The sequence below is a fragment of the Rana temporaria genome, chromosome 4 (assembly GCF_905171775.1).
Source record: "Rana temporaria chromosome 4, aRanTem1.1, whole genome shotgun sequence".
Lineage (NCBI taxonomy): Eukaryota > Metazoa > Chordata > Amphibia > Anura > Ranidae > Rana > Rana temporaria.
Window position 1 is genome coordinate 466660285 of NC_053492.1, and position 23186 is coordinate 466683470.

The 23186-nt window shown below is 43.1% G+C and overlaps 1 protein-coding gene across 3 annotated transcripts in view; it reads right to left on the reverse strand.

Annotated features, from left to right (window-relative positions):
* PAK5 (p21 (RAC1) activated kinase 5) overlaps positions 1 to 23186 on the reverse strand; it is a 192217-nt gene that overhangs the window by 10166 nt on the left and 158865 nt on the right. For all 3 annotated transcript variants that reach the window (XM_040351711.1, XM_040351710.1, XM_040351709.1), the window contains 2 exons: positions 18809 to 18934; positions 16070 to 16204 (listed from right to left, as the gene is read on the reverse strand). In XM_040351711.1, coding sequence (XP_040207645.1) covers positions 16070 to 16204; positions 18809 to 18934 — 261 coding nt within the window. The remainder of the gene's footprint in view (positions 1 to 16069; positions 16205 to 18808; positions 18935 to 23186) is intronic.

A 23186-nucleotide genomic window follows, 5' to 3' on the forward strand; every position in this document is an offset into this window, starting at 1 on the left:
CACATATAAATACCAGGCCGTTGCCAAGGCTACACAAAATATTATACATCTAAATCCTGCGCCATCTAGTGACTAAAAACAAGAAGGCAGGCAAAGAATGAGGATCTCACTCTATAACAACAGGAAACCGCAAGATATAATAACAATTAAAATACATATAAATGACGTCAACCACATTCGTCTCCTCACAAGACCCATTTAACAATATATTAAATGAACACAGCAGTATACATAACTTTAACATGCAATAACCCATACATTAATTTGCACTTAATATCTGCTACATAATGTAAATTACACTGCCATGCAATAAAATAGAACATTAAGATATAGATTAATACAATCACCAATATCATAGTTAAACTGTATGGATCCTAATATTAAAATATCTAATATTAAAAATATTAGAATAATAAAAAATATAGTAAAAAATATATGAATAAAATAAAATTCCCCAATACATAAATATTAACGATTCGAAATAAAACAATTGAGATCAAACTCAACGTTGAGTCCTGCCGGATGAGAAACCTTTGTCTCATAAATCCAAAAGGATTCTCGGCGGCTCAATTGTCGAATAAAATGCCCCCCTCTCCAATGTCTAGAAACTTTTTCTATGCCCCAAAATTTAAGGCCCTTAGGGTCTCTCTGGTGGCAGTCTCTAAAGTGTTTGGACACACTGTGGGTCTTAATACCCCGCCTGATGTTGCTGATATGCTCACCCACCCTCACATGTAACTCTCGTGAGGTGCGTCCAACATACTGTAACCCGCAATCGCATTCTAACATATATACCACCCCTACGGTGGAACAGGTAATTAGCTGCTTGATTGGGTATTCTATCCGAGTCATGTTAGAGACGAAAACTTTGCGTTTTTTAATGTTGCGTTTCGCATGCTTACAAGTCGCACATTTGCCACAGGCATAGAATCCTGACAAAAAATTAAAGAGTTTGGGTCGAGGAATAACAGGTGGATCAGTAACTCCAGGGGCCAATCGATCTCTCAAAGAAGGAGCCTTTTTATAAATAAATTGAGGGCGTTCAGGAAGGACAGGACCAAGGACCGCATCTCCCTTAAGGATTGGCCAATGTTTGGCTACTATTTTTTCAAATTTTTTGTGTTGAATATTATAATCCAACAGCATTTTGAAATTCGCTGTTTCTGTATCCCCATTGGGAGGTTTATCTTGTACAATCAGACTCCTATCAATATTCCTGACTTTTTCAATTTCTTGCTTGATCAAGGGCATAGAGTAACCTTTAGCTACAAACCTAGTAGCCAGTTGGTTGGACTGTGCCAAATAATCTATCTCCATGGTGCAGTTTCTCCGGAGCCTAACGAATTGGCCACGTGGTATATTACATAGCCACAATCGATGGTGGCAGCTATTAAGAGGAATATAACCATTCCGGTCCACTGCTTTAAAGTGATTTTTAGTGACCAATTTAGAACCAGACTTAAATATCTCCAAGTCAAGAAATGTCACTTGATCCTTGGAGACAGTCCAGGTCAAAACTATACCCTTATCGTTGGAGTTAAGCCTAGTCATGAACAACTCCAGGGAGGACATATCTCCTTCCCAAATCAACACCAGATCGTCAATGTATCTACGGTAGCAACGAAGTTGGGGAGGCATGTCATGAAAAATCACATCTCGCTCCCAGTGGGCCATAAACAAATTGGCCACACTGGGAGCGAAACGAGCCCCCATAGCTACTCCACAGCGTTGGAGGAAAAATTCTTTATCGAACCAAAAATAATTCTTCAACAAACAAAATTGCAAACAATCTAAAAGAAAACGCACATGTTGAGAGTCCAAATCAGTGGACTCTAATGCCCATGCGACCGATGCCAAAGCGGCTTCATGCCCTATAATGGTATACAATGACCCCACATCTGCAGTCACCAATATAGTATTAGGTGTGCAAGGGATGGAACTCAAAATTTGAATTATCTGCTTGGTATCTCGTAAGTAAGCAGGCACCTTGCAAACCAAAGGTTGCAAAAACACATCTAAATATTGCCCCAACCGTGATGTAACGGAATCGATTCCATTTACAATCGGACGGCCCGGAGGCCGCTCGGCATTTTTATGCAATTTGGGCAAAAAATATATTATCGGGGTCCGACAGTAGAAGGGGTCAAGATAAGCCGCCTCCTTTTTGTTAAGAATGCCTGTTTCTTTACCCCCCTCTATCAAGAGGTGGAGGTCATTTTTATATTTTACCATAGGGTCACCACGTAACAAGAGGTAAGTATTTTGATCTCCCAGTAGCCTTCTCATCTCCTCGTAATAATAGGCTTTACTGAGGACCACCAAACCGCCCCCCTTATCCGCCGGTCGTATTACAATCTCATTGCGTTTTTCCAATGAGGCAATACCCCGCTGGATACATTGAGAATCCTTTACTTTGTTGAATTGTAAACTCTCCAAGTCTTTGCAAACCATGTTCCGAAAGACATCAAGATGTTTAGTATCATTGTATTGGGGATTAAAAACCGACTTATTTCTAAGATTCGAATGTTTGGAAGCAACAACCGGGACAATTCTCTCAACAGGGTTGGATAAGAAATATTTCTTTAAATTTAAATTTCTTACATACTTCTGTACATTTACATAAGTCTCAAACTTGTTTAAATTGCGTATGGGAGCAAATTTAAGGCCTTTATCTAGCACTCTTATTTCATCCCCTGTGAGAGGAACCCCACTGAGGTTGAAAATTCCGGTACCAATCACGGCCTTGGCCTTTTGGATTCGTCTCCCCCCTCTGACTCCTCTTGGTTTTTTCTTTTGGACCTGGATTGTCCTTGAGGGGCCAGAACCGGGGGGGGAGGGTACGGAAACGAGGGGGATTCCCTCCATTCTCCGGTCCAAGCAGGTGGGAAGGCTGGAGGGCCCCTCCAAGGGGTCCTCCCCTGCCCTAAAAAATGTTGCTGATTAGTAGGGGGGGGTGGTCCATCCCAGTAATTCTGTAACGGTGCGTAATAATTATACGTGGGTAACGGGGGTGGAGCTCCTGACAGAGCAACTCCACCCTTATTAGAGCCCCTCCCTCTATTGGACATAATTTTCCACGGTGGGGTTTCCTGTAGAACAGGAACATGAGTTGATCTCCCTCCTGGATGTCCACTCTTACCCCTACTGGTTTTGTTTTTACCCCTTCCTCTAGGTTGACCAGTTCCCCTACCAACTGGTGTACCTTGTCCTGTGGGTGTCTTATCCCTAACGGGGTTAGTAGTCCAAAAGGCTTGTGCCTCCTGCACCCCTGGAGTGGGTAATGGCTCTAACGTATCCATTGGCAGGGGTTGTGTAGGAGCTGTAAGAGAAATCGCAGATTGCCACTTATATACATTAGGAGCCCCAAAGTCCTCTACGTCTCGTAGAAATTTCTTACGTTTTTTCTCCTGGGTATCTTTGTCCCATTTGACAAGTTTGATTTTAAGTTCCCCAGATAGACGCAAGAACTCTGGGGTATCCTTATGTTCCTCAATATGGTCAGAAATAATTTTGATCTGGCTTTCTAACCATAGTTTTTTCCGCTTTTTGCGGGACAGTAAAAATCCAATTAGTTCAAAACCTTTAGTATTAAAAAATTTAAACCACTCTTTATTGGATTCGTCATCAACCAGTCCGTCATTAGGTGGCAAATCCCACCTAAGGCGTCTGGGGATGATTTGGGTTACCAGATACTGTTCAAAAGTCACAATATCCCACCAGGCCTTGATCTTCTTTTCTAATAGGTGTCCCAATTTTTTGAAAGAGATGATCAAATCGCCTGGATCGGAAGTGACAGAATTCTTAGAGAATACATCAGTGAGAGTAATCTCCCTATCTTCCAAGTAGGAAAAAACATCCATTCCTGCGGCTGAATAAAAATTGAATTGTGTAGTGTAAACAGAAAAAATGAAATAATTCAGCGCTGGAAAAATAACAATAAGATTAAGTAATGCAAGCCAGCACTACAGGATCAATCCAAAAATGTCCCAAAGTGAAATCAAATAAATATAAAGTGCGGCGCAAGTGAAAAAATTAACTATACAATAATTATACTAAATGCAAAGAAAGTCCATAGTGCACAAGTGAAAAAGTTTCCAAAACGTGCTTCAAAAGTAAACAATGGTGACTGTAGTGAGAATAACTTCTTGTGATCAGTAAGATCCGTGACCCACAGGGAAAGAAGATCCTCCACCAGAGACTAAGGATGGCCTCTCACCTCAGCTATTCGACCTGTGGCTAGGTCAAATAGCATGTAATAATCCTCCAAGGTACAGATGGATTCAGCAACCAATCAACCAGCTATAAGTTTCTCCAGACACAACCAGCAAAGGGGCTCAGCAATCCATGGACCGGTAAGTATTAAATGACAAAAGAGAAGGGATAGTGCTCTCTGTATGCAACAAGTTTATTAAAACAGAACAGATAAAACCACTCACATTTGCTGACACTCTCAGCCGAGTGTGTAGCGAACAGCGTGTCTCAGAGCTCAGGGCATCCGAAAAAACAGCCGGCGTGTAGGTCAAGATGTGAGGCAGACGAACGCGGGTGACGTCGACGTGACTCCTCCCCCTCGTACGCGTTACGTCCCAAGTGGGCGGGACTTCTTCAGCGTGGGGCGGGGATCAACGTAGACGTCCCGCACACATATAAATACCAGGCCGTTGCCAAGGCTACACAAAATATTATACATCTAAATCCTGCGCCATCTAGTGACTAAAAACAAGAAGGCAGGCAAAGAATGAGGATCTCACTCTATAACAACAGGAAACCGCAAGATATAATAACAATTAAAATACATATAAATGACGTCAACCACATTCGTCTCCTCACAAGACCCATTTAACAATATATTAAATGAACACAGCAGTATACATAACTTTAACATGCAATAACCCATACATTAATTTGCACTTAATATCTGCTACATAATGTAAATTACACTGCCATGCAATAAAATAGAACATTAAGATATAGATTAATACAATCACCAATATCATAGTTAAACTGTATGGATCCTAATATTAAAATATCTAATATTAAAAATATTAGAATAATAAAAAATATAGTAAAAAATATATGAATAAAATAAAATTCCCCAATACATAAATATTAACGATTCGAAATAAAACAATTGAGATCAAACTCAACGTTGAGTCCTGCCGGATGAGAAACCTTTGTCTCATAAATCCAAAAGGATTCTCGGCGGCTCAATTGTCGAATAAAATGCCCCCCTCTCCAATGTCTAGAAACTTTTTCTATGCCCCAAAATTTAAGGCCCTTAGGGTCTCTCTGGTGGCAGTCTCTAAAGTGTTTGGACACACTGTGGGTCTTAATACCCCGCCTGATGTTGCTGATATGCTCACCCACCCTCACATGTAACTCTCGTGAGGTGCGTCCAACATACTGTAACCCGCAATCGCATTCTAACATATATACCACCCCTACGGTGGAACAGGTAATTAGCTGCTTGATTGGGTATTCTATCCGAGTCATGTTAGAGACGAAAACTTTGCGTTTTTTAATGTTGCGTTTCGCATGCTTACAAGTCGCACATTTGCCACAGGCATAGAATCCTGACAAAAAATTAAAGAGTTTGGGTCGAGGAATAACAGGTGGATCAGTAACTCCAGGGGCCAATCGATCTCTCAAAGAAGGAGCCTTTTTATAAATAAATTGAGGGCGTTCAGGAAGGACAGGACCAAGGACCGCATCTCCCTTAAGGATTGGCCAATGTTTGGCTACTATTTTTTCAAATTTTTTGTGTTGAATATTATAATCCAACAGCATTTTGAAATTCGCTGTTTCTGTATCCCCATTGGGAGGTTTATCTTGTACAATCAGACTCCTATCAATATTCCTGACTTTTTCAATTTCTTGCTTGATCAAGGGCATAGAGTAACCTTTAGCTACAAACCTAGTAGCCAGTTGGTTGGACTGTGCCAAATAATCTATCTCCATGGTGCAGTTTCTCCGGAGCCTAACGAATTGGCCACGTGGTATATTACATAGCCACAATCGATGGTGGCAGCTATTAAGAGGAATATAACCATTCCGGTCCACTGCTTTAAAGTGATTTTTAGTGACCAATTTAGAACCAGACTTAAATATCTCCAAGTCAAGAAATGTCACTTGATCCTTGGAGACAGTCCAGGTCAAAACTATACCCTTATCGTTGGAGTTAAGCCTAGTCATGAACAACTCCAGGGAGGACATATCTCCTTCCCAAATCAACACCAGATCGTCAATGTATCTACGGTAGCAACGAAGTTGGGGAGGCATGTCATGAAAAATCACATCTCGCTCCCAGTGGGCCATAAACAAATTGGCCACACTGGGAGCGAAACGAGCCCCCATAGCTACTCCACAGCGTTGGAGGAAAAATTCTTTATCGAACCAAAAATAATTCTTCAACAAACAAAATTGCAAACAATCTAAAAGAAAACGCACATGTTGAGAGTCCAAATCAGTGGACTCTAATGCCCATGCGACCGATGCCAAAGCGGCTTCATGCCCTATAATGGTATACAATGACCCCACATCTGCAGTCACCAATATAGTATTAGGTGTGCAAGGGATGGAACTCAAAATTTGAATTATCTGCTTGGTATCTCGTAAGTAAGCAGGCACCTTGCAAACCAAAGGTTGCAAAAACACATCTAAATATTGCCCCAACCGTGATGTAACGGAATCGATTCCATTTACAATCGGACGGCCCGGAGGCCGCTCGGCATTTTTATGCAATTTGGGCAAAAAATATATTATCGGGGTCCGACAGTAGAAGGGGTCAAGATAAGCCGCCTCCTTTTTGTTAAGAATGCCTGTTTCTTTACCCCCCTCTATCAAGAGGTGGAGGTCATTTTTATATTTTACCATAGGGTCACCACGTAACAAGAGGTAAGTATTTTGATCTCCCAGTAGCCTTCTCATCTCCTCGTAATAATAGGCTTTACTGAGGACCACCAAACCGCCCCCCTTATCCGCCGGTCGTATTACAATCTCATTGCGTTTTTCCAATGAGGCAATACCCCGCTGGATACATTGAGAATCCTTTACTTTGTTGAATTGTAAACTCTCCAAGTCTTTGCAAACCATGTTCCGAAAGACATCAAGATGTTTAGTATCATTGTATTGGGGATTAAAAACCGACTTATTTCTAAGATTCGAATGTTTGGAAGCAACAACCGGGACAATTCTCTCAACAGGGTTGGATAAGAAATATTTCTTTAAATTTAAATTTCTTACATACTTCTGTACATTTACATAAGTCTCAAACTTGTTTAAATTGCGTATGGGAGCAAATTTAAGGCCTTTATCTAGCACTCTTATTTCATCCCCTGTGAGAGGAACCCCACTGAGGTTGAAAATTCCGGTACCAATCACGGCCTTGGCCTTTTGGATTCGTCTCCCCCCTCTGACTCCTCTTGGTTTTTTCTTTTGGACCTGGATTGTCCTTGAGGGGCCAGAACCGGGGGGGGAGGGTACGGAAACGAGGGGGATTCCCTCCATTCTCCGGTCCAAGCAGGTGGGAAGGCTGGAGGGCCCCTCCAAGGGGTCCTCCCCTGCCCTAAAAAATGTTGCTGATTAGTAGGGGGGGGTGGTCCATCCCAGTAATTCTGTAACGGTGCGTAATAATTATACGTGGGTAACGGGGGTGGAGCTCCTGACAGAGCAACTCCACCCTTATTAGAGCCCCTCCCTCTATTGGACATAATTTTCCACGGTGGGGTTTCCTGTAGAACAGGAACATGAGTTGATCTCCCTCCTGGATGTCCACTCTTACCCCTACTGGTTTTGTCCAACCAACTGGCTACTAGGTTTGTAGCTAAAGGTTACTCTATGCCCTTGATCAAGCAAGAAATTGAAAAAGTCAGGAATATTGATAGGAGTCTGATTGTACAAGATAAACCTCCCAATGGGGATACAGAAACAGCGAATTTCAAAATGCTGTTGGATTATAATATTCAACACAAAAAATTTGAAAAAATAGTAGCCAAACATTGGCCAATCCTTAAGGGAGATGCGGTCCTTGGTCCTGTCCTTCCTGAACGCCCTCAATTTATTTATAAAAAGGCTCCTTCTTTGAGAGATCGATTGGCCCCTGGAGTTACTGATCCACCTGTTATTCCTCGACCCAAACTCTTTAATTTTTTGTCAGGATTCTATGCCTGTGGCAAATGTGCGACTTGTAAGCATGCGAAACGCAACATTAAAAAACGCAAAGTTTTCGTCTCTAACATGACTCGGATAGAATACCCAATCAAGCAGCTAATTACCTGTTCCACCGTAGGGGTGGTATATATGTTAGAATGCGATTGCGGGTTACAGTATGTTGGACGCACCTCACGAGAGTTACATGTGAGGGTGGGTGAGCATATCAGCAACATCAGGCGGGGTATTAAGACCCACAGTGTGTCCAAACACTTTAGAGACTGCCACCAGAGAGACCCTAAGGGCCTTAAATTTTGGGGCATAGAAAAAGTTTCTAGACATTGGAGAGGGGGGCATTTTATTCGACAATTGAGCCGCCGAGAATCCTTTTGGATTTATGAGACAAAGGTTTCTCATCCGGCAGGACTCAACGTTGAGTTTGATCTCAATTGTTTTATTTCGAATCGTTAATATTTATGTATTGGGGAATTTTATTTTATTCATATATTTTTTACTATATTTTTTATTATTCTAATATTTTTAATATTAGATATTTTAATATTAGGATCCATACAGTTTAACTATGATATTGGTGATTGTATTAATCTATATCTTAATGTTCTATTTTATTGCATGGCAGTGTAATTTACATTATGTAGCAGATATTAAGTGCAAATTAATGTATGGGTTATTGCATGTTAAAGTTATGTATACTGCTGTGTTCATTTAATATATTGTTAAATGGGTCTTGTGAGGAGACGAATGTGGTTGACGTCATTTATATGTATTTTAATTGTTATTATATCTTGCGGTTTCCTGTTGTTATAGAGTGAGATCCTCATTCTTTGCCTGCCTTCTTGTTTTTAGTCACTAGATGGCGCAGGATTTAGATGTATAATATTTTGTGTAGCCTTGGCAACGGCCTGGTATTTATATGTGTGCGGGACGTCTACGTTGATCCCCGCCCCACGCTGAAGAAGTCCCGCCCACTTGGGACGTAACGCGTACGAGGGGGAGGAGTCACGTCGACGTCACCCGCGTTCGTCTGCCTCACATCTTGACCTACACGCCGGCTGTTTTTTCGGATGCCCTGAGCTCTGAGACACGCTGTTCGCTACACACTCGGCTGAGAGTGTCAGCAAATGTGAGTGGTTTTATCTGTTCTGTTTTAATAAACTTGTTGCATACAGAGAGCACTATCCCTTCTCTTTTGTCATTTAATACTTACCGGTCCATGGATTGCTGAGCCCCTTTGCTGGTTGTGTCTGGAGAAACTTATAGCTGGTTGATTGGTTGCTGAATCCATCTGTACCTTGGAGGATTATTACATGCTATTTGACCTAGCCACAGGTCGAATAGCTGAGGTGAGAGGCCATCCTTAGTCTCTGGTGGAGGATCTTCTTTCCCTGTGGGTCACGGATCTTACTGATCACAAGAAGTTATTCTCACTACAGTCACCATTGTTTACTTTTGAAGCACGTTTTGGAAACTTTTTCACTTGTGCACTATGGACTTTCTTTGCATTTAGTATAATTATTGTATAGTTAATTTTTTCACTTGCGCCGCACTTTATATTTATTTGATTTCACTTTGGGACATTTTTGGATTGATCCTGTAGTGCTGGCTTGCATTACTTAATCTTATTGTTATTTTTCCAGCGCTGAATTATTTCATTTTTTCTGTTTACACTACACAATTCAATTTTTATTCAGCCGCAGGAATGGATGTTTTTTCCTACTTGGAAGATAGGGAGATTACTCTCACTGATGTATTCTCTAAGAATTCTGTCACTTCCGATCCAGGCGATTTGATCATCTCTTTCAAAAAATTGGGACACCTATTAGAAAAGAAGATCAAGGCCTGGTGGGATATTGTGACTTTTGAACAGTATCTGGTAACCCAAATCATCCCCAGACGCCTTAGGTGGGATTTGCCACCTAATGACGGACTGGTTGATGACGAATCCAATAAAGAGTGGTTTAAATTTTTTAATACTAAAGGTTTTGAACTAATTGGATTTTTACTGTCCCGCAAAAAGCGGAAAAAACTATGGTTAGAAAGCCAGATCAAAATTATTTCTGACCATATTGAGGAACATAAGGATACCCCAGAGTTCTTGCGTCTATCTGGGGAACTTAAAATCAAACTTGTCAAATGGGACAAAGATACCCAGGAGAAAAAACGTAAGAAATTTCTACGAGACGTAGAGGACTTTGGGGCTCCTAATGTATATAAGTGGCAATCTGCGATTTCTCTTACAGCTCCTACACAACCCCTGCCAATGGATACGTTAGAGCCATTACCCACTCCAGGGGTGCAGGAGGCACAAGCCTTTTGGACTACTAACCCCGTTAGGGATAAGACACCCACAGGACAAGGTACACCAGTTGGTAGGGGAACTGGTCAACCTAGAGGAAGGGGTAAAAACAAAACCAGTAGGGGTAAGAGTGGACATCCAGGAGGGAGATCAACTCATGTTCCTGTTCTACAGGAAACCCCACCGTGGAAAATTATGTCCAATAGAGGGAGGGGCTCTAATAAGGGTGGAGTTGCTCTGTCAGGAGCTCCACCCCCGTTACCCACGTATAATTATTACGCACCGTTACAGAATTACTGGGATGGACCACCCCCCCCTACTAATCAGCAACATTTTTTAGGGCAGGGGAGGACCCCTTGGAGGGGCCCTCCAGCCTTCCCACCTGCTTGGACCGGAGAATGGAGGGAATCCCCCTCGTTTCCGTACCCTCCCCCCCCGGTTCTGGCCCCTCAAGGACAATCCAGGTCCAAAAGAAAAAACCAAGAGGAGTCAGAGGGGGGAGACGAATCCAAAAGGCCAAGGCCGTGATTGGTACCGGAATTTTCAACCTCAGTGGGGTTCCTCTCACAGGGGATGAAATAAGAGTGCTAGATAAAGGCCTTAAATTTGCTCCCATACGCAATTTAAACAAGTTTGAGACTTATGTAAATGTACAGAAGTATGTAAGAAATTTAAATTTAAAGAAATATTTCTTATCCAACCCTGTTGAGAGAATTGTCCCGGTTGTTGCTTCCAAACATTCGAATCTTAGAAATAAGTCGGTTTTTAATCCCCAATACAATGATACTAAACATCTTGATGTCTTTCGGAACATGGTTTGCAAAGACTTGGAGAGTTTACAATTCAACAAAGTAAAGGATTCTCAATGTATCCAGCGGGGTATTGCCTCATTGGAAAAACGCAATGAGATTGTAATACGACCGGCGGATAAGGGGGGCGGTTTGGTGGTCCTCAGTAAAGCCTATTATTACGAGGAGATGAGAAGGCTACTGGGAGATCAAAATACTTACCTCTTGTTACGTGGTGACCCTATGGTAAAATATAAAAATGACCTCCACCTCTTGATAGAGGGGGGTAAAGAAACAGGCATTCTTAACAAAAAGGAGGCGGCTTATCTTGACCCCTTCTACTGTCGGACCCCGATAATATATTTTTTGCCCAAATTGCATAAAAATGCCGAGCGGCCTCCGGGCCGTCCGATTGTAAATGGAATCGATTCCGTTACATCACGGTTGGGGCAATATTTAGATGTGTTTTTGCAACCTTTGGTTTGCAAGGTGCCTGCTTACTTACGAGATACCAAGCAGATAATTCAAATTTTGAGTTCCATCCCTTGCACACCTAATACTATATTGGTGACTGCAGATGTGGGGTCATTGTATACCATTATAGGGCATGAAGCCGCTTTGGCATCGGTCGCATGGGCATTAGAGTCCACTGATTTGGACTCTCAACATGTGCGTTTTCTTTTAGATTGTTTGCAATTTTGTTTGTTGAAGAATTATTTTTGGTTCGATAAAGAATTTTTCCTCCAACGCTGTGGAGTAGCTATGGGGGCTCGTTTCGCTCCCAGTGTGGCCAATTTGTTTATGGCCCACTGGGAGCGAGATGTGATTTTTCATGACATGCCTCCCCAACTTCGTTGCTACCGTAGATACATTGACGATCTGGTGTTGATTTGGGAAGGAGATATGTCCTCCCTGGAGTTGTTCATGACTAGGCTTAACTCCAACGATAAGGGTATAGTTTTGACCTGGACTGTCTCCAAGGATCAAGTGACATTTCTTGACTTGGAGATATTTAAGTCTGGTTCTAAATTGGTCACTAAAAATCACTTTAAAGCAGTGGACCGGAATGGTTATATTCCTCTTAATAGCTGCCACCATCGATTGTGGCTATGTAATATACCACGTGGCCAATTCGTTAGGCTCCGGAGAAACTGCACCATGGAGATAGATTATTTGGCACAGTCCAACCAACTGGCTACTAGGTTTGTAGCTAAAGGTTACTCTATGCCCTTGATCAAGCAAGAAATTGAAAAAGTCAGGAATATTGATAGGAGTCTGATTGTACAAGATAAACCTCCCAATGGGGATACAGAAACAGCGAATTTCAAAATGCTGTTGGATTATAATATTCAACACAAAAAATTTGAAAAAATAGTAGCCAAACATTGGCCAATCCTTAAGGGAGATGCGGTCCTTGGTCCTGTCCTTCCTGAACGCCCTCAATTTATTTATAAAAAGGCTCCTTCTTTGAGAGATCGATTGGCCCCTGGAGTTACTGATCCACCTGTTATTCCTCGACCCAAACTCTTTAATTTTTTGTCAGGATTCTATGCCTGTGGCAAATGTGCGACTTGTAAGCATGCGAAACGCAACATTAAAAAACGCAAAGTTTTCGTCTCTAACATGACTCGGATAGAATACCCAATCAAGCAGCTAATTACCTGTTCCACCGTAGGGGTGGTATATATGTTAGAATGCGATTGCGGGTTACAGTATGTTGGACGCACCTCACGAGAGTTACATGTGAGGGTGGGTGAGCATATCAGCAACATCAGGCGGGGTATTAAGACCCACAGTGTGTCCAAACACTTTAGAGACTGCCACCAGAGAGACCCTAAGGGCCTTAAATTTTGGGGCATAGAAAAAGTTTCTAGACATTGGAGAGGGGGGCATTTTATTCGACAATTGAGCCGCCGAGAATCCTTTTGGATTTATGAGACAAAGGTTTCTCATCCGGCAGGACTCAACGTTGAGTTTGATCTCAATTGTTTTATTTCGAATCGTTAATATTTATGTATTGGGGAATTTTATTTTATTCATATATTTTTTACTATATTTTTTATTATTCTAATATTTTTAATATTAGATATTTTAATATTAGGATCCATACAGTTTAACTATGATATTGGTGATTGTATTAATCTATATCTTAATGTTCTATTTTATTGCATGGCAGTGTAATTTACATTATGTAGCAGATATTAAGTGCAAATTAATGTATGGGTTATTGCATGTTAAAGTTATGTATACTGCTGTGTTCATTTAATATATTGTTAAATGGGTCTTGTGAGGAGACGAATGTGGTTGACGTCATTTATATGTATTTTAATTGTTATTATATCTTGCGGTTTCCTGTTGTTATAGAGTGAGATCCTCATTCTTTGCCTGCCTTCTTGTTTTTAGTCACTAGATGGCGCAGGATTTAGATGTATAATATTTTGTGTAGCCTTGGCAACGGCCTGGTATTTATATGTGTGCGGGACGTCTACGTTGATCCCCGCCCCACGCTGAAGAAGTCCCGCCCACTTGGGACGTAACGCGTACGAGGGGGAGGAGTCACGTCGACGTCACCCGCGTTCGTCTGCCTCACATCTTGACCTACACGCCGGCTGTTTTTTCGGATGCCCTGAGCTCTGAGACACGCTGTTCGCTACACACTCGGCTGAGAGTGTCAGCAAATGTGAGTGGTTTTATCTGTTCTGTTTTAATAAACTTGTTGCATACAGAGAGCACTATCCCTTCTCTTTTGTCATTTAATACTTACCGGTCCATGGATTGCTGAGCCCCTTTGCTGGTTGTGTCTGGAGAAACTTATAGCTGGTTGATTGGTTGCTGAATCCATCTGTACCTTGGAGGATTATTACATGCTATTTGACCTAGCCACAGGTCGAATAGCTGAGGTGAGAGGCCATCCTTAGTCTCTGGTGGAGGATCTTCTTTCCCTGTGGGTCACGGATCTTACTGATCACAAGAAGTTATTCTCACTACAGTCACCATTGTTTACTTTTGAAGCACGTTTTGGAAACTTTTTCACTTGTGCACTATGGACTTTCTTTGCATTTAGTATAATTATTGTATAGTTAATTTTTTCACTTGCGCCGCACTTTATATTTATTTGATTTCACTTTGGGACATTTTTGGATTGATCCTGTAGTGCTGGCTTGCATTACTTAATCTTATTGTTATTTTTCCAGCGCTGAATTATTTCATTTTTTCTGATAGCGGTAGGAGGCAAGCTTATACGTCCACGTCCTTGTCAGGTGAGGATAAAAAAAGAGAATGATGCCGGGTGTCTCCTCTTCGGATTTATAGCTAACCAATCCTGTCAGGTTGTGGGGGCGGAGTCACAACCCAGTGTGTGCTGCCATGAATGCGTCAGGAAAACTGTCTGCAGATCACATAGGAACTAGCGTGGTGAGAATTAGCATAGACTCCACCTTACTAGTTTCTTCATAACTGACATTATCAGTTATGACGAAACAAGTAGGGTGGAGTCTATGCTAATGTTCACCACTCTAGTTCCTATGTAATCTGCAGATCATTTTTTACCTTGGAAACTGTTTTATCCTTGTCTGTTTGGACTTATGCTACCTCAATAAACCATCACGGTTTTATGCTATGTTGGCGTTGGCGAGGACCTAATTTTACCACAAAAAAACTGTGAAAACGTATTGACTTGAGTATAAGCCTAGGGTGAGAATGCAGCAGCTACTGAAAGCTGAAAAGAGGGTCAACAATGCCCATTTGCACGCCTCACTGTGCCCATTGCAACCTCACTGTGCCATACCTCACTGTGCCCATTGCAACCTCACTGTCCCATACCTCACTGTGCCCATTGCAGTCTCACTGTGCCATACCTCTGTGTCCAATGCAGTCTCATTGTGCCATACCTCACTGTGTCCATTGCAGTCTCACTGTGCCCATTGCAATCTCACTGTGCCCATTGCAGCCTCACTGTGCCATACCTCACTGTGCCCATTGCAGTCTTACTATGCCCATTGCAGTCTCACTGTGCCATACGGGACTCACTGTGCCCATTGCAGTCTAACTGTGCCAAACGGTACTCACTTTGCCCATGGCAGTCTCACTGTGCCCGAAAACATTCATTCTTGACAAGCGTCCATTTTTGAAAAGTTGCGGCTTCCTCCTGGCGTTCCGTAATAGGCATTTGACACTGTGTTTCACCTATCACGGAGGTTTCCCAGCAGACACTGTGTTCAGTGTTCCGCCAATCACGGACATTCTTTCATCCTCGGACAAGAGGACGTCTGTGATTGGCGGAACACTGAACAGTGTCTGCTGGGAAACTGAGTCTGAGGATGAGAGGACCTCCGTGATAGGCGGAATGCAGTGTCAAATGCCTATCCTGGAACGGAATGCCAGGAGGAAGCCAAGACTTTTAAAAAATGGACGCCTGTCAAGAATGCAGGTACACTGACTCGAGTATAAGCCGAGGGGGGTATTTTCAGCCCTAAAAAAAAGGCTGAAAAACTTGGCTTATACTCGAGTATATACGGTATGTTGGATTTCCTCAAGGATTTGAACATTAATATTTTTTTAGATGTTCTCACGGACTTATCACTGTTAATTTAATTTGCAATTTGGTTTTACCACTTGCTATTTTAGCGCTGCAATTTTGGGTTATATATTTTTTATGCACGAATGTTCTGTTGTGTAATTGCCAGCTGGCGTTTCGATTATTTAGTATTTCACCTGCGCAATTTCTATTCACATTTTTACACTATAATGCTCGCACCATAAAGAACACAGGCTTGGTTTGGTGAAAACAAAGAGGACTCCCTGTCAATGGCTTTACCTGATGAACATCTTTGACTCGTGGTGGCAAATTATCTCGTATCCGACGCATTGCCTGCAATGGCGGTTCGTTAAAATATGGAGGTTCTCCGTCAATCATTTCTATCACCATGATTCCAAGAGACCAAATATCCACCTGGAGATGAAAAGAAGCAGCTTTAATGAAGTCACCTGCCTAGAGGCCTCCTGAGATTGATGAAAAAAGTGATTTACGGTAGACTGGTACCGGACATTTCCATGGAAGTTACATTACGTTTGACCTAAAAGAAGAAACCGGCACTGGAAGTTCATTTTAAGTGTATCTCTACTCCAAACTATTTTGGAAAGAGTGGTGGACAATAGAATTGCTATCAGGCTTTCATCTCTGAGAGCACCGAGCTGTAGGGGGTCTATCAGACAATGCATTTCCGGGAGTGAAGGCTGGTGCAAAAAAAAAATTTGGGGGCGCAAACAAACTACAATAGATTTGAAAAAAAAAAACCATCAAATGCTGCCACTGTACCATCAATTGCTGCCACTGTGCCATCAAACGCTGCCACTGTGCCTTCAAATGCAGCCACTGTGCCAGAAAACGCTGCCACTGTGCCATCAAATGCTGCCACTGTGCCATCAAACGCTGCAACTCTGCCATCAAACGCTGCCACTGTACCATCAAACGCTGCCACTGTGCCATCAAACGATGCCATTGTGCCATCAAATGCAGCCACTGTGCCATCAAATGCAGCCACTGTGCCAGAAAACGCTGCCACTGTGCCATCAAACGCTGCCACTGTGCCATCAAACGCTGCCACTGTGCCTTCAAATGCAGCCACTGTGCCATCAAACGCTGCCACTGTACCATCAAACGCTGCCGCTGTGCCATCAAACGATGCCATTGTGACATCAAATGCAGCCACTGTGCCATCAAATGCAGCCACTGTGCCAGAAAACGCTGCCACTGTGCCATCAAACGCTGCCACTGTGCCATCAAACGCTGCCACTGTGCCTTCAAATGCAGCCACTGTGCCATCAAACGCTGCCACTGTGCCTTCAAATGCAGCCACTGTGCCAAACGCAGCCACTGTGCCCATCAATTGCAGCCACTGTGCCATCAAATGCTGTGCATCATCTGAGGCTGTTTACTTCACTGGGTGTATGGAGGGTTTTAAAGTGGAGTTCCACCCAAAAATGGAACTTACGCTTTAAGTGTAGGTGACCCCCCGACATGCCCAATTTTTTTTGGGGGGGGGGGGAGCAGGTACCCCGTTTTTAAGGGCACCCAGCTCCCACTTCTTCCCTGGCGCCGCTGCGCCGGAAGGAAGATCGCGTCTCCCCCCTCCCTCCTTGCACTGCCTGGCCAATCACAGCGCGCAGCGTGGCTCGCACATGCGCAGTGCGCGCCCAGCTGAGAAGCCACAGCCGAGGGCCCACAGTAACAATGCCGGCTCCATGGGAAAACGGGGAGAAGCGAGAGGCTTCTTACGCCCCCATCGCTGGACCGTGAGTGTCTGATTATTAAAAGTCAGCAGCTACACTTTTTGTAGCGGCTGACTTTTAATCGGGTGAAATGCCGATTTAAATCCCCTTTCTTCCCCAGTCTGATGCTTGTGGTTTGAACTTCCGCAAGTCATCTTCACCTCGTCTAGATGCCTAAATGCATTGAGTTGCTGCCATTTGATTGGCTGATTAGCAATTTGTGTTACCAAGCAACTGAACAGGTGTACCTAATAAAAAGACCGGTGAGTGTATGTGTATATATATATATATATATATATATATATATATATATATATATATATATATTAGTGCTGTCAGTTAAACGCGTTATTAACGAACCCATTTTAACGCTGTCAATTTTTTTATCGCGCGATTAAGGAGGTTCACCCTTTAAAACATTTTTTTTTTTGTCAGCACGTACCTCTTAACCCTTTCACGCCGACGGGACGCATATATGCGTCCTCGGCGTTCGGGGGTTATACCGGGATGATGCCTGCAGCCGCAGGCATCATCCCGATACCGTTGTTTAGAGCGGGCGATCGGCTATCCAAACATAACAACCGATGCGGCTAAAAGCCACTCGGTTGTTCTGCTGGAGGAGCGGGAGGGGACATCCCCCCCTCCCGCAGCCTTTCGCCGCTCTGACCGGGCCTCCCGTCCCACTGGGAGACCCGATCCTCCATCCGGCGCCTTCTGTGTTCAGGCGGAGACTGACACTAAGCCGTAAACGGCTTTGATTCAGTCTCTGCATTGAAACCACGGAAGCGGCGCCATGACGTCACGTCCGGGTTTCTCGGCTGCCAATGGCGCCGGATTTAAAAAAGTACACAGTATTCAGAATCGCCGTTTTCGGCGATCTGAATACTTTGAAGTGCAAAGGAGGGATCGGAGGTCTTTTAGACCCCGATCCCTCCATAAAGAGTACCTGTCACCACCTATTGCTGTCACAAGGGATGTTTACATTCCTTGTGACAGCAATAAAAGTGATCAAAATGTAAAAAAAATAAAAAAACACAATTTAATATTATAAAAAAAATAAATAAATAAATAAGAAAACAAAAAAAAAATGTTTTAAAGGGTGAACCTCCTTAATCGCGCGATTAATCGTGAGTTAACTATGACATTAATGCGATTAATCGCGATTAGAAATTTTAATCGCTTGACAGCACTAATATATATATATATAATACAGTAATGACATTTTCATACATCACCACATAACTAGTTCCCTGGCACACCGTTACCAAATATTTTTTGGGCTTACCTCTGTTCCATATGGCAGTCTGGAGATGACCTCTGGAGCCATCCAATAGGGAGTCCCAACAAGGGATTTTCTTTTAGGAACCTCTTTAGAAACTTGTGCGCAAAATCCAAAATCAGAGAGTTTTATCTAGAAATATAAAAGAAAAAACAGTCAGGGAAGATCTGATATTGTCCGGCATAACAAAGGATGCGTGAAAACATTGGGGGGTGATTTACTAAGAGCGGAGAGTGCAAAATCAGGTCTGCAAGGCAGCCAATCAGCTTCCATGTTTTATTGTCAAAGCTTAAGGCCCCTTTCACACAGGCATTCTGTTGGTCCGTTTTCCATCCAATCCATTGGAGAATGAAAAACAAAGCCTCTTGAAGGGGGAGGGGGCGAGCAGGAGAGTCAGGACACTCTCTACGTTGCAGATAGAGAAAGGAGCTGTGTGTAAGTGGGCGTCCTGACTCTCCTGCTCGCCCCCTCCCCCCTCAAGAGGCTTTCTCCACACCAGGGAGAAAGCCTTGCATTACTGTGTGGAGTTACAGACAGAAGAACAGCAAGTGAGGTCAGTGGCAGGAATAGTTACATAGTTGGTCGAAAAAAGACACAAGTCCATCTAGTTCAACCATAAAAAAAATATATATATATATATATAATATCGTACAATCCCATATATGCAATTCTATACCCACAGTTGATCCAGAGGAAGGTGAAAAAAAACATCAAAACATGATCCAATTTTCTACAATTCCCCTCAACAATAAATCTCAGTACTCAGTTATATTATGTACATGTAGGAAAGTATCCAGGCCTGACTCAGACCAATATGCAGGTTAAGGACCTTGCCCCTTTTTGCAATTCGGCACTGCGTCGCTTTAACTGACAATTGCGCAGTCGTGCGACAAACAAACAAAATTGGCGTCCTTTTTTCCCCACAAATAGAGCTTTCTTTTGGTGGTAGTTGATATAGAGCAACAATTTTGAAAAAAAACAATATTTTTTACTTTTTGCTATAATAAATATACCCCAAAAATATATAAAAAAAAACCATATTTTTCCTCAGTTTAGGCCGATACGTATTCTTCTACCTATTTTTGATTAAAAAAAATCGCAATAAGCGTTTATAAAATAGGGGATAGTTTTATGGCATTTTTATTAATAATTTTTTTTTTTACTAGTATTGTCGACGATCAGTGATTTTTTTTGTGACTGCGACACTATGGCGGACACTTCGGACAATTTTGATACATTTTTGGGACCATTATCATTTTCACAGCAAAAAGTGCTATAAAAATGCACTGATTACTGTGAAAATTACAATTTCAGTTTAGGAGTTAACCACTAGGGGGCGCTGTAGGGGTTAAGTGTGACCTCATATGTGTTTCTAACTGTAGGGGGGCGGGGCTGGACGTGTGACATCATTGATCGTCTTTCCCTATATCAGGGAACAGACGATCGTTCTTCATTCTTCAGCTCCCGTGACCGATCGCGGGACACCGGCGGCGATTAGGTCCGCGGGTCCCGCGGCCACGGAGCTTCGGACTGGGTCACGGGCGCACGCCCCCGACCCACGGCTGGGCTTTTAAAGGCGACGTGCCTGTGCCCAGATGTGCCATTCTGCCAACGTATATGTGCAGGAGGCGGTCCTTAAGTGGTTAAAGTGAATAACTCAACACCAAGTTCACGATATGGACCCCTTATATATTTGTACATGTTGATCATATCCCCCCTTATTCTCCTCTTCTCAAGAGTGAATAGATTTAGTTCTTCTAATCTTTCCTCATAGCTGAGCTCCTCCATGCCTCTTATCAGTTTGGTTGCTCTTCTCTGCACTTTCTCCAGTTCTCCTATATCCTTTTTGAGAACTGGGGCCCAAAACTGAACTGCATATTCCAGATGAGGTCTTACTAATGATTTGTACAGAGGGGGCAAAATGCTATCTCTCTCTCTGGAGTCCATACCTCTCTTATACAAGAAAGGACTTGGCATTGCATGTCATTATTGAGCTTATGATCTACGAAAAACCCCAGATCCTTCTCCACTACAGATCCCCCCAGTTGTACTCCCCCTAGTATGTATGACGCATATTCTTAGTCCCCAAGTGCATAACTTTACATTTATCAACATTAACCACTTGCCGCCCGCCAATGACAAGTTGACATCGGCAAAGTGGTTGTAGAATCCTGACTGGACGTCATATGACGTCCTCAGGATTCTGAGCCGCTGCGCGCCCCCGGGGGCGCGCATCACGGCGATCGTTGTTGCGGGGTGTCAGTCTGACACCCCGCAACACCGATCTCGGTAAAGAGTCTCTCACGGAGACTCTTTACCACGTGATCAGCCGTGTCCAACCACGGCTGATCACGATGTAAACAGGAAGAGCCGTCGATGGCTCTTCCTCACTCGCGTCTGACAGACGCGAGTAGAGGAGAGCCGATCGGCGGCTCTCCTGACAGGGGGGGTTCGCGCTGATTGTTTATCAGCGCAGCCCCCCCTCGGATCGCCACATGGACCACCAGGGATGCCCACCAGGGAAGGGCAAAACAAACAAAAATGGGGGGAAACAAAGTCCAAGAAAAAAAAAAAAAAGTCTGAAAAAAAAAGTCTGGGGGAAAAAAAAAAGATGCCAATCAGTGCCCACAAATGGGCACTGACTGGCAACAAGTAAATCAGTGCCGCCCCACAGTGTCCATCAGTGCCGCCCCACAGTGTCCATCAGTGCCACGCCACAGTGTCCATCAGTGCCACCCCACAGTGCCCATCAGTGCCACCCCACAGTGCCCATCTGTGCCACCCCACAGTGCCCATCTGTGCCACCCCACAGTGCCCATCTGTGCCGCCCATGAGTGCCCATCTGTGCCGCCTATGAGTGCCCAGTGCCGCCCATGAGTGCCCATCAGTGCCGCCCATGAGTGCCCATCAGTGCCGCCCATGAGTGTCCATCAGTGCCGCCCATGAGTGCCCATCAGTGCCGCCTATGTGTGCCCATGAGTGCCGCCTATGTGTGCCCATCAGTGCCGCATACCAGCGCCGCCAATCAGTGCCACCTCATCTGTGCCCGTCAGTACTACCTCGTCGATATCCATCAGTGCCATCTCATCTGTGCCCATCAGTGCCACCATATAAGTGCCCGTAATTGAAAGAGAAAACTTACTTATTAACAAAAAAATTACAGAAAAAAATAAAAACGTAATTTTTTTCAAAATTTTCGGTCTTTTTTTAGTTGTTGCGCAAAAAAAAAAAATCGCAGAGGTGATCAAATACCACCAAAAGAAAGCTCTATTTGTGGGGAAAAAAGGACACCAATTTTGTTTGGGTACAGTGTAGCATGACCGCGCAATTGCCATTCAAAGTGCGACAGTGCTGAAAGCTGAAAATTGGCTTGGGTGGGAAGGTACGTAAGTGCCTTGTATGGAAGTGGTTAAACCTCATTTGCCACTTAGTCGCCCAATTAGACAGAGCATTGAGGTTGCCTTGTAAATTGGAGACATCCTGCAAGGACGTTATTCCACTGCATAGCTTGGTGTCATCTGCAAAGACAGAAATCTCATGCCGCGTACACACAATCATTTTTCAGCATGTCGAAAAAACGACGTTTTCCCAACTTCATCATTAAAACGACGTTTCCCACACACCATCATTTTTAAAAAATGCTCTAGCAAAGCGCGGTGACGTACAACACGTACGACGGCACTATAAAGGGGGAAGTTACATTCGTCTTGGGGCTGCTTTTAGCTGATTCCGTGTTAGTAAAAGACGATTCGCGCTTTTTTGTCTGTTACAGCGTGATGAATGTGCTTACTCCATTATGAACGGTAGTTTTACCAGAACGAGCGCTCCCGTCTCATAACTTGCTTCTGAGCATGCACGGGTTTTTTACGTCGTTTAAGCCCACACACGATCATTTTTTACAACCCGAAAACCGACATCATTTAACCACTTGCTTACTGGGCACATAAACCCCCTTCGTGCCCAGGCGAAATTTCAGCTTCCGGCACTGCGTCGCTTTAACTGACATTTGCGTGCGACGTGGCTCCCAAACAAAATTGACGTCCTTTTTTCCCCACAAATAGAGCTTTATTTTGGTGGTATTTGATCACCTCTGCGGTTTTTATTTTTTGCGCTATAAACAAAAAAAGAGCGACAATTTAAAAAAATATATATATTTTTTACTTGTTGCTATAATAAATATCCCATTTAAAAAAAAAAAAAAAAAAAAAATTCTCAGTTAAGGGCGATACGTATTTTTGTAAAAAAAAAAAAAAAAAAAAATCGCAATAAGCGACTGATTTGCGCAAAAGTTATAGCGCCTACAAATGGGGGATAGATTTGTTTTTTTTTTTTTTTTACTTGTAATGGAGGCGATTTGCATTTTTTTTGGCAGGGCTGCGATATA